The 13180-nt window shown below is 43.5% G+C and overlaps 1 protein-coding gene across 3 annotated transcripts in view; it reads right to left on the reverse strand.

The window, feature by feature from the left end:
- The window catches only part of atg7 (ATG7 autophagy related 7 homolog (S. cerevisiae)), a 149138-nt gene that overhangs the window by 99895 nt on the left and 36063 nt on the right, over positions 1-13180 (reverse strand). For all 3 annotated transcript variants that reach the window (XM_056273159.1, XM_056273161.1, XM_056273160.1), the window contains exons 13-14: positions 8385-8579; positions 2294-2539 (exon numbers count right to left, since the gene is read on the reverse strand). In XM_056273159.1, the coding sequence (XP_056129134.1) occupies positions 2294-2539; positions 8385-8579 (441 nt within the window). The remainder of the gene's footprint in view (positions 1-2293; positions 2540-8384; positions 8580-13180) is intronic.

Here is a 13180-nt window from a genome sequence, read left to right on the forward strand (position 1 = left end):
TGCGCCACTGTGCCGCCCCGTCTCCCAAAACCATGTGGTGAAAATGTGTTATAGTCTGATGAGACCACGGTTGAGCTTTTTGGTCACAATTCCAAAAGGTGTTTGGCAAAAAAACACAGCACACCACTAGAAGAACAGCAGACCCACGGTGAAACGTGGTGGCGGCAGCCTCAGACTTTGGAACTGGTTTTCTTCAGCCGAAACTGGGGCTTTAGTCAAGGTGGAGGGAATCATGAATAGCTCCAAATACCAGTCGATTTTGGTAAAAACCTTAAGGTGTCTGCTAGAAAGATGAAGCTGAAGAGGAATTTCACCTTTCAGCACGACAACGAACAAAAGCACACATCCAAATCAACAAAGGAATGGATTCGCCAAAAGAAGATCAACATTTTGGAGTGGCCCAGCCAGACCTGAATCCAATACAAAATCTGTGGGGTGACCTGAAGAGGGCGGTGCACAGGAGATGTCTTCACAATCTGATGGCTCTAGAGCATTTTGCAAGGAAGAGTGGGAAAATACTGCCAAGTCAAGATGTGCCAAGCTGATGGACTCTTACCCAAAAAGACTGAGTGCTGTAATAAAATCAAAAGATGTTTCAACCAAGCTTTAGTTTAGGGGTGTTCACACTTATGCAACCAGGTTATTCTAAATTTTTTACTTTTCTTTTTTCCCCCTAAAAGGTTTGTTTGTTTTTCACTTGAATTTTATAGGTTGCAATTTAAAAAAAAAAGTGTAAACTTCTGTCATGATTTATCTTGGTTTCATTTTTTTTACATCACAAAAACCTGCCATTTTACCAGGGGTGTGTAGACTTTTATATCCACTTTATTTTAGGTTCCTTCATGTGAAAGGGTTATTTCTGGGCTAGGGTTTAGGTTTAGGACGAGCTAGGATTGGGATTATGGTTCGGTTAAGGTCTAGTGTTAAGGTTAGGCATTAGAATAGGTTAAGGGGTTAAGATCAGGATTAACTTCAGGGCTTGGGGTTAAAGAAGCACAATTTTGCTTCTAACATAAACTTTCAATGTGGTACGGCTGCACGATTATGGCCAAAATTATAATCACAATTATTTTGATCAATATTGAGATTACGATTAGTTATCATGATTATTCATTGATTTTAGGGACAAAATATATTTTCTTTTAAAATTATTCTGTGTGGTCTCGTGGGGAAAATGATGTTTGCAAGCATCGACTATTCATTTTAAAATCACCGTGGATGTAATGGAATTGTCAGGCTCAAGTACGGCTCCATTGTTCTGCTTGACCACAGGTCAGTGGTAGTCGCCAAGTACCCGACAGCTGTGACATCCCTCTCTATTTCCCCTCGACGTTTTGCATATGGCGCAGGTAATGCCACTTTGGAAAAATAGTCGTGTGAGGGGATCGCGTAACTTTTGTCCAGTGTGTTGACCATTTTCCCGAATCCTTCATTGCTCAGTGTTTGTTGGACACACATCTTTGGCCAAATGGAGTGAGACTGCATTGATTATTTCAGTCTGTCTTTGGGAGCTGGATGGATACGGTGACGAGCTGTACAGGGTTGCTGTTTTGGTTGTCTGAGGTGATGTTGGACAGGGATGGGGATTCAGTCAGCTAACGTTAGCAACGTTACTCTTATTGGCCTTCATGCATTCATTGTACTGAAGTTTGTGGTGTTTTTTCAGGTGACTGAAAAGATTAGTTGTGTTACTCTGTGGCGCACACACAATTCTACGGCACTCTTTGCATACGGCTTGTTCTTGGTTGATATCACTTGCCCTACATCCAAAATACTTCCAAACAAGGGATGATGATCCGTTTCGAGGGACTATCTCTTCGCCTTCTGCTCCAGACACGTGATATTCATTTTGCCCTTACTCGTCTACTCTGGCCTTCAGCTGCAACAACCACAATATTTTTGCACAGGCTGCTGCTGCAGGGTTGGCACTTACAGGGAACAGCTGTGATTGGTCAGGCAGTTAGTTTAGGAAGCGCTTGATTTGGCATGCAGCGGAGCATTGCATGAGTGGAGCACGCATTTTAAACGTCAATATCACAGTCAATCGTGTTCATTTAATTGTGGGAAGCCAAAATCGTGAACACGATTAATAATCATTTAATTGTGCAGCCCTACAATGTGGACAGAAAACCAGATGTGTGTTTAGTGTGTGTGTGTGTGTGTGTGAGAGAGAGACAGAGAGAGAGAGAGAGAGAGAGAGAGAGAGAGAGAGAGAGAGAGAGAGAGAGAGAGAGAGAGAGAGAGAGAGAGAGAGAGAGAGAGAGAGAGAGAGAGAGGACAGAGAGTCCCTTACATCACCCGGTGCCACCACATCGTTGCAGAAGTAGCAGCCCAGTTTGTGGCCCGGAATGTTGGAGAACAAAGAGGACGCTGGGACAGCTGGGATGGATCCTGCTGGAGTGGACGAGGAAGAAGAAGTGGAAGAACAGGAGGGGGAGGAGTCTGTCCCTGCAGGCAGATCCTGATTGGCAGGGGGTTTCTTCAGGCCATGTCTCATCACTACGAAGGTGTCAAAGCCCAGAGCTGCATTCACAACCAGCTAGAGCGAGAGAAAGAGAGCGATACAGACAGAAAGATAGAGATTCACAGGACGACAGAGATACAGAGAGGAAAACAGAAAGCGGGGCAATGTGTGATGGAGGGAGAGATGGAGAGAGGCAGACAAAGGGAAGGAAAGAGAGAAGAGTTAAAATTTGGGTCAGTGTCAAAAGGAAAGAGAGCATTCTCTTTTAAAACACTCCCTTCACCTCCCAAACTCCCTCCATTCACCCTCACTTTCATGTACAAAATGTGCTTTATCAATGAAACAAAACAAAAACCAATAATAGTTTAATTGAGGACAATTAAACTATTGTTGGAGGACTCCAATGTGTTGGAGGACTATCGGTTCTTCCAACACAAACCAAATCCAAACGCCAGATACACTCCAATTAACTCAACTAATTAGAAGTGAATTGTTGATTAGCTAGAGTACATTTCCGAGAAGCTTGGGGAATAATTGGGATTATTCAGGTAGCTTTGAAACATCACCGGTTATAGAAAGCAGCAGACGAGTTAGTTCTCAGCTGAGGCAGCCCAGCCATTAAGATGACGTTAAGAAAACAATCAGCACTTCCGAAGCCTCTCGACCACCTAATGAGTTGTCACCAATACCACTGGAGACTTGAAAAGTTCCCGTTTGCTGACGGAGAGTTCAGCAAGCTATTGTTGCCTAGCAGATAGCACAACTTCAGCCAGCCAAGATATTTTGGTCCACATTATCTCACAGCAAGTTCAATTTCCAAGAACAGAAATAAAAACTGATGCTGAGTTCCAGTTTACGGGATGTGAAACCAGACAAACATCTCATGAAAGAGATGCAGGGAGGGCCACCGCATCAGGATGAGATGAGTCAGTCGGCTGGAATCAGGCACAACAGACTGAAAGCTTCAGTTTTGATTTTCCATTCCTTGGCTTTTTTTCCAGATTTATGCAGACTTTCTAAAACAAACTGGCATCTGTGTACGTGTGAGGAAATCAAATCCAAGTGTTAACAAGGCCAGAACATGAGAGCATCAAGGCTGTTTGATGCTTTACATGCTAACGTGGCAGTTAACTGAATCCAGTTGAAGGCAAACATTTGAAGAACAAAACCCTCAAGCCATTTAAATTGAGTATACATCAGTTTATGGGAAACCTTGCCAGTGCATTGATCTAGAGACCCACCCGGCTGGTAGGGTTACAGATGTGCGTTTATTTATTCATTTCTGAGTATTTCTTTAATCCGCTAGAACCACCAAGGCAGGCAGTCATTGTGACGCTTTTGGCTTTTCACAAAGTTTGATAACTTTGTGAAAAGAAAAGAAAGATGCACACCTGCCGCTCCCCAAATGCTCCGCAAATTGCACATATTTGCATTAAAATGAGTTTTAGATCAATTGCACAAAAAAATGTATCATAAGTTCTACGTAAAACGACCACGGTTTTTAAACTCTATATTGTGTCAAGGTAAATACCCAACTGAGATATTAACGCATTGCATATGTTAGCATGTTTGTTAGGAAACGACTGACACTAAAATTAACATTTTAACAACTATGATACTATTTTAAACAATCTAAACTTCAGAGACGTGGTCGAACTTGAGGTTAAAATATGACCTGAAAAACAAAACGGAAAACACTTATTGCTCATCTAACAAACGTAACGAGGCCTATGAAATATGAAAACAAACTAAATATTGAAACTGTCCCCAAACAAAGCCCGGAGCTTAACAACCACTAGACCAGTGTTTCTCAACCGGGGGTCCGCGGACCCCTAGTGGTCCGTGGTGTAACTGCAAGGGGTCCGTGAAAATAAAATATCTTTAAAAAAAAGATCCTGTGGCATTTATAGAAATAGGATTATTTTACTCAAATGTGACTGAGACCTTTATCTACCTAAACTATAAAGGGTAACAGGACTTTTTTCTCTAATTAAATCTGTTTCACAAGTGTAATTTATTGTATTTTAATAAGAGATCTCGCTCCCGTTTGCATTGTTAAAAGTTACTGCATAAAAATTCTGTTGTTACATATATCTGAAAGTTACTGAATACATATTCTGTGTTGTTACATATATCTGAAAGTTACTGAATACATATTCTGTGTTGTTACACATATCTGAAAGTTACTGAATACATATTCTGTTTTGTTACATATATCTGAAAGTTACTGAATAGATATTCTGTTTTGTTACATATATCTGAAAGCTACTGAATACATATTCTGTGTTGTTACATGTATCTGAAAGTTACTGAATAGATATTCTGTTTTGTTACATATATCTGAAAGTTACTGAATAGATATTCTGTTTTGTTACATATATCTGAAAGTTACTGAATACATATTCTGTTTTGTTAACTATATCTGAAAGTTACTGAATACATATTCTGTGTTGTTACATATATCTGAAAGTTTCTGCATAAGAATTCTGTTTTGTTAACTATATCTAAGTTACAACTGAAAGCTCTTATTTTTGCCCCAAAGAGTGAATAAATGCTATAATGCAATTTAAAATGCAGTTTCTACTGTTTCTATCAAACTGCAACCCCCCTCCCCCAAGATCAGGTGGAGGGGTCCTCAGGGTAGATCAAAAATACGCAGGGGGTCCAGGACCCCAAAAAGGTTGAGAACCACTGATCTAGAAGACCACGGCGGCCATTTTGGATTTTCAAACTTCAATAACTTCGTGAAAAAGAGATACAGACCCGCCGCTCCGCGAATGTTCCTAAAACTGCCTATATTCGCATTAAAATTGGTTTTACATCAATTTCACCAAAATAGTTAAAGACCTACCGAAAACCTACCTACCTACCTGAGCCGTCAAAATGACCGCCCGGAACTCCCGCGTCTTCGTGCGCGTCATGATCACGTGTTGTAGCGTCATGATCACGTGTTGTCGCGTCATTTCCTTCGCATCGTTCAGTTTTTGTTTTTTTACATTTCACGTTTTTGTTTCTCAGAATCCGAATCCGAATCCTTTATTCACCCCCGCCCGAGAGGGTTTGGTAGCCTTGTTAGAGCCGCAAGGTGTGTTTTCCATTTTGTTCTCCCGGCGTTATTCCAACATGCCTGGGTACAGACGCGCCATGACCACCACCGAGGCGCTGCAGCGTTTACAGGCGTTGGACAGCGGCCATTTCAAACTGTTCGAAGAACAGTATTAAAGTTGTTAAAATGTTAATTTTGCTGTCAGTCGTTTCTTAACAGACACACTAACATATGTGATGCATCAATTTCTTAATTTGGGTATTTACCTTGACAGAATATAGAGCTTAAAAACCAGCGGTCATTTTGACCGCCCACGGTCGTTTTAGGTAGGAGTGAAATCCCGGTCGTTCTAGTGTTAAAGGGAAACCATCACGATTTGCAGCATGATCCGTCTCCACGGCGTAGGGATGATGACCCCCTCCCCCCCGTGAGGGTAGAGGCTAGTTCCCATCGATGCAGACAACGGCCAACTGAGCATGCGCAAGTACTCGTTGCCTCCGTTGTTTGGGTAGGGTAGGTTAGGGTTAGGGCGGGGTTAGGGTTAAAGTTAGCTAATCAGAGCAGAGTAGGGGCGGGTCTTCCTACAATCCTAGAGCCTGGATGCTACGCGGGGCGTGTGGAGGCGTGGTAGAGGCATTTCGCGCATGCTCAGTTGACCGTTCTCTACTCCATTTCCGTTCTCTGCATCGATGGGAACCAGCCCCCCCCCCCCCGTTAGTAGCCATAACACTGCGCAGTCTCCGTATGTCTCTGAAAAGTGCCCGTCAGTGACGTAACGGCATGGAAGCGCTTCACTGGGGTTTATCATGACAATGGCGACACATACAGCCGGTCTCGATTGTTTCTTACATACAGCGTTGGAGGAGAGGAGAAAAGTGATACCTATAAATACATGCATAAAAGGAAATACAATACCATTGACTTTTCAAGAAAGGAAAACAAATACAAGTGTATCTCAACATACCACGCCAATGGTCACATCATGTTCGATATGCTACGAAGCCCTAATCTCTCCTACAGCCTTCCCCAGTTTTGAATAAGTTGTATTTCTAATTTCAGTACATCTGTGATCATAAACTCCCACCGCCTTACAGGTGGTGGATCATCTCCAGTCCATTTCACTATAACTGCCGTTCTTGCCAACATCAGAAGAGGCTACAATGTCCGCTAATGTCCATCCAAGGAATATGGTATGTTTGTTTAATTTATTTCTGATTTTTCCCCTTTTTTCTCCCAATTTAGTGGCCAATCGATCCCTATTTTAATTCAAACACCCACCCTCGTACTGCATGCGTTCGCCAACTGCATCTCTCCAGCCGGCAGTCTCGAAGGAGACGGCTCCCCACTTCTGTGACAAGGCGACTCCAGGCCGAACCACTGCTTTTTCCGACACACCCAGAGACACATTCATGTGACGAACACAAGCCGACTCCACCCCCCTCCCGAAGACAGTGTTGCCAATGATTGCTGCTTCATCGAGTCCGGCCATAGTCGGATCTTACGAGACCGGGGCGCGAACCCCGGTCCCCAGTGGGCAACTGCATCGACACAAAGCCGATGCTTAGACCGCTACACCACCGCGGACTGGAATATGGTATGTTTTGAAGTAGACAAGTAGTACGGGATTAGCAGTTACTTGCAACCCTAGTCGTATGCTTAGCTTGTCACATATTTCACTCCAGCATGCCTGAATGTTAGTACATTGCCATAAGCGGTGGAGCCTGGCGCCCATATGAGACTCACATTTTGGACAATTTGGGGAAACTAACATTCAATTTGCTCTACATATAGGGAGCTATATAAGCACTGTGCTGGATATTGTAGTAGAGTTCCTTATACGTATAGACATTTTAGAGGGTAGTAACACAATGTTCTCCCACTGTTTATCCTCAATATCACAGTTAAGCAGTGAGCATCAAGTCCTCTTCAAAGAAGAGAAAGTGCTAGATCTTGATTTGTACAGCATAGGGTAGAATCTAGAGACAAACTGTTTAGGCTCCCTATGATGAAGAAAGCATTTTCCTAGTGAATGGTCACCGCTAGCAAAACCAAGGGAATTACTCTTTTGTTACACAATGTCTGACTTGTAAGTATTTGAAAAACTCTTTTGAGGTCAACTTATATGGATTCACACGTTTTTCAAAGGACTTTTCAAGTAGACTTAGACTGCTTTTATCTGTCATTGCCTTATATGCATGTCTCATACATACAAGGGAACAACCTTGATCTGTAGGACACATTGGTTGAGGCAGGGATTTACCTTACCAGACAAATCCCAAGATGCAGGCTGTGCGAAGACACCCCTGAGGCAGCCCAGCACTTACTAGCAGGGTGTACAATGCTAGCTAGGAAAACCGAAAGGCATAATCAAGTGGCTCGGGTAGTGTACAGCAGGGGTGTCCAACTCCAGGCCTCGAGGGCCGCAGTGTCTGCGGGTATTTGTTCCAACCATGCACTACACCACCTGATTTAACTAATCAGCTCATCTCTTGGACCAAGGAGGGAAAGGAATTAGTATAATATATATAATATATTATAGTATATATACTGATATACATATACATATATATATATATATATATCATATATATAGTAAATTCTCTAGTAAATTCTCTATGAGACAGTACAAGTCTGTTTCATGCCATAAGCAATCAACAGCTGATGATTGCTTATGGCATGAAACAGGCTTGTACTGTCTCATAAAGAATTTACTTGACTCACTGGATTTTATAAATATATAGTGTGTGTGTCCTGTGATGGTCTGGTGACCTCCCCAATGCCTCCCCCGCCCTCCGCACAATACACACTGGCATAGACTCCAGCCCCCTCCCGCAATCCTGAATGAGCCGCTGAAAGAATGACCTTCCTCCATACCTTCCTCTGACTGGCGGCAATGACGGTTGGCAGCCAGCGGCTCTCTCTAGTGTCCATCAGCAGGAAGACTACATGGTGCTGAGAGATCAGCTTCTCCAACTGCTCCACATCCTTCTGGGCCTGGGACAGAGTCGCCTCGGAGAAATTCACGGGGTGGCCTGGCATGGGTATACTCATGTTGTACCCTTCTGCATTCTACAGGACAGACAGACAGACAGACAGGCAGACAGACAGACAGACAGTGAGGACAAAACGACTAGAGTCAGAGGCTGGGACAAACTCTTTTCTATTTCAGGTTAGCTGGATGTCTTCAGGTTTTAGGAAAAAGTGATGTTCTGATATGTATTTAGTCAATACCGGCAGCCTGTCCATCACATTTCTTCAAATTCCATAAGTTTCAACGGCAGGTTCAGTTTGTGATTTAATCAGAGTTCAAAACCATTAGGTACTTAAACAAGCTTATAAATTCAATTCTCTGAGATTTTACTGTGGTATTTATATGGTTTCTAATGTTTTCTGATGCTGTGAAAGGTTTGTACACATCACGTGTGTTGTAAAGACTGGAGTAAAACAGACCTATAAGGTATTTTCAATTACCATCAGTTGCTTGCTTCTTGCTACTTGCTTCTGAAGCGAGAAGAGGTGATTGAATGACGAGTGACGCCGTGTCGGTCATATATAAGGCACAGCGCCCTGATGCAGATGTCATGGCTGCCAGCCAATCAGGGCTGGCGTAATGGTAGAAGTGTTTCTGTGATTACGCGAGGGGGCGTATCCCATAGTGAGACGTCTCACTCGTGCCACTCAGAGAACCAGGGTTACGGAAATAACCTAAAGTTTTCTGATGCTGTTGAAGGTTTGTACACATCACTTGTGTTGTAAAGATTGGAGTAAAAGAGACCTATAAGGTATTTTTCCATTACCATCAGTTAAGAAGGATAAACAAAATGCTTATTTTACATCTAAAACGCTTCAATTACAAGTGTAAATATACCTCCCTTGGACATGGCCAAATAAATCACAGATTGGGCCTTTAGGTGTACTAAAGAATATAAATTGTTCTTACATGTACATGGTGTGTGTCTTGTAATGGACTGGTGATCTGTGCAGGATGTCTCGGCCTTCTTACAAATGCATGCTGGGTAACCTGCTCCGAGCCATTTTTAAAGTCCAGTTAAAACTGTTTCCAACATCATGAATACTGATTTCAGTAAGATAAAGATGGTTACTGTGACTAATTATGTATAATCCAATAATCTGTCCTGTGAGCATCATTATGATCTACAGTATAATTCCAACAATCGTTTAGCCACAACAGTGCAGCCTTATTTGACAGATACAGAATAATAATAGAATTGAAATCTCCTGTCTGATCACCACACAGCCTGCAACTCCCATCACAGCCAGTCAACATCAGGTGGGAGGAGGGAGGTGAGGGAGAAGAGGAGGAGCTGCTGTCCGGCAGGAAGGAAGTCATTATGGAGCCAGCAGGCTGAAGAGCTTGTTTATTACAAAAGCCACATCAATGGATGGATGCATGGTGACCACTGAACGCACCGCAGCGGGTGGCAAGACAGCTTTAAGATTAAAGAGGAGGAGAAGTCAGTAGGAGCAAGACAGAATACATATGCATGAGGCCAATCAATCCTGGAGCCACATATTTTAGGGCAATGTGGGCAAGGGTGTGAAGAAGTGGTTGAGGATGTGGTTTGGGCCTTTGTGGTAACTCGCTCCTTTTCTGAGTCTGCGCTTGTTTTCAGCAGCACGGTGGAGGTCATGGTTATAGCACCAAACACCCTCACGGACAGCCAGTCTTCAGGCCTCCCTGTTTTTTGCTGCTTGTTCCCAGGTGTTAAGGTCGATGCCAAACCTTTTGATGTTTCGAGAGGCAAGAGTCAGACAGGTGGAGGACATCTCAGCTGATGCTGTTGATGGTGGCAGTTATAGTAGGCATGTTGGCCTCCTTGAGGATGCTGAAGTTGGTGCGCTTATCCTCCCAGCTGAGTTTAAGGATCTTGCTGAGGCATCGCTGTTGGTATGCCTCAAGTGCCTTCAGGTGCCTGCTATATGTGATCCAGGTTTCTGACCCATACAGTAGGGTGGGCAGGACTACTGCTTTGTACACCAGAATTTTTGTTCTGGCCTGAAAGTCATAGTTTTTAAAAAACCCTTTGTTCAATATTGAGAGCGCCCGGCTGGCACAACTCAGACGAGTGTGTATTTCAATGTCAATGTTTGCTTTGGAGGAGAGAAGGCTGTCAAGATATGGGAACTGTTGGAACTGTTCCATATTTTTGAGTCTGGTGTTGTCTACAGAGATGGATGGGGCAGAGCAGGCATATTTCTGTTGGGTATGGGTTGGTAGAGGATATGGGTCTTTTTTATGTTAATGGCCAGGCTGAGCTGCTTGTATACCTTTGCAAAGGCATCCAGTATGCTCTGTAGTTCCTCTTCTACAAGAAACACTAAGGCATTGTCATCGGTGAACTACAGCTCTACGGTGGATGTAGTAGTGGTTTTACTTTTAGCCCTGAATCTGTTAATATTAAGAAGATTCCCATCAGTCCTATATGTGATTTGACTCCCTGAGGCAGATTGGGGCCCATGAGACGCAGGATGGTGGCAATTAAGAGAGAGAACAGGGTTGGGGCAATGACACAGCCTTGTTTAACTCCTGTGTGGACCTTGAAGGACTCTGCCTCGTCTCCATAACTGCGGAGTACTCTAGCTGACATATTATCATGTAGTAGTCTTATAATAGTCTGATATATTTGTCAGGGTAGCCTATTTTTGACAGAACTAGCCAGAGTGCTTGGCGGCTTATGGATTCAAATGCTTTGGTTAAGTCTATAAAGGCCATGTACAATGGTTGATTCTGTTTCTGAGCTTTTTCTTGGAGTTGGCGAGCAGTAAAAGTCATGTCCTTGGTGTCTCTTTTAGGACAAAAACTGCTCTGGGATTCTGGCAGAATTTCCTCTGATATTGGGAGGATTCTGTTGGTCAAGACCCTAGCCAGGGCTGTCCCTGTGGTGGAAAGCAGGGAAATGCCACGGTAGTTTCCGCACTCAGCTTTGTCCCCTTTCTTAAAGATGGAGACAATGAGTGCATCCCTAAGTTGCACAGGGATGTCCTCTTTTTCCCATATTTGAAGTAGCAGGGCATGGATATGTCTGAGGAGCGTAGGTCCACCTGCCCTCAATACTTCTACTGGTATTCCATCAGGACCAGCAGCCTTGTTGATTTTCATCTTCCTGATGGCATCCTGGACTTCTCTTAGACTAAGTGGTGCTGCCATGCCCTCCTCTTTGGGTTGTTGAAGGGCATCCATCTCAGGGCTAGAGTCCCAGTTTAAAAGGTCCTGGTAGTGCGCTTTCCAGCTCTCTTTGATTGACTCGTCTGTTAGCAGTGTGTAACTGTCTTTGGAGCAAAGGGGGGCTAGACGGCAGTGGCTGGGACCATATATTGCTTTAGTAATACTAATAATAATAAATCAAACTTATATAGCACTTTTCTAACACTCAAAGTGACTTTACAATAAACAGGGTGAAACAAGACAACAGATAAAGACAACACAGACATACAGGGGTGGATGGGAAGGGGGGGTACGAGAGGGAGAAGCAGCAGCCACACACGACGCCAGCAGGACTCTCCCACTTAAACACACACAAACGGGCAAGAAAAACACAAAACAACAACACTGTAGACGATGTTGTGTAGGGGTTTACTCCCGTAGCCTATTCCTCTCCCGAGGTATCCACTAGGCAGAATTTAACCCATAACTGGGGGTGGTTCGTGGGCATCAGGGAATATCCACACACCGGTGGGCCTGCGTACCACACATCTAGGGGCCAGACCTCCTCCGAGTCCCTTGTAGTTCAGCTAGAGTCCAAGGTGTACCCAGTTACCGTGTTTCGCCACGAGGAGGCGCTACATAGGGCTTGCTGTTAGAGAGGCTGTGTACTGGCAGGGAGAGACTTACGTGCTCGGCTCTCCTGTTGGCATTTCTGCTAGCCAGTGGTGAAGGCTGAGAGTGACACGTGACAGACACACAACACCACACCAACACGCTAGACGCTTCACAACAATCTGATATCTTACACAACAATGTCAGACATCGCATCGAAGAAGCCTCTTGTATCCCCAGCATCTGTAAGGTGCTGGATCTCAAGGGCCTTCTTCGTCCTCCACTAGTTCTTCACTTTAAATCACGTGTGTGACTTACTAAAACACATGTGCGCTTTAGTAAAGTGTATGTGTGACTTACTTGAAACACGCTTACGACATACTAAAGCATGTGGGTGCTTCAATAAAGCACGCGGGCGAGTTAGTAAGTCGCATGTGTGATTTTCTTAAAAAATGACATCCATGTCACCTCCCGGGCTCCATAACAACCAGTTATTAAGTTCAGGGGGGCAATTACTTTTTGACATGGGTGATATGGGTGTTGGATAACTTTTTTCCTTCAATGAATGAAATCATCATTTAAAAACTGTATTTTGTGTTTACTCAGGTTCTCTTTGTCTTACATTACATTTTGCATGAAGATCTGAAACCATCTAGTGTGACAAATATGCAAAAATAGAGGAAATCAGGGAGGGGGCAAATACTCTCTCACAGCACTGTATCATCTATTTTATCATACACTATATTCTATAAGCCATGTATGTCTTGATGCATGCTCAATAATCCAGGTAAGTAAATCAAAGAAGGTTGAATCAGTTCATCTGGACACAACGTTTATTGACAGAAACATTTTATCATCATCTAAGTGACCTCTTCAGTCTCACCTGATTGCA

The sequence above is a fragment of the Lampris incognitus genome, chromosome 2 (genome assembly GCF_029633865.1).
Source record: "Lampris incognitus isolate fLamInc1 chromosome 2, fLamInc1.hap2, whole genome shotgun sequence".
NCBI classification, from domain to species: domain Eukaryota; kingdom Metazoa; phylum Chordata; class Actinopteri; order Lampriformes; family Lampridae; genus Lampris; species Lampris incognitus.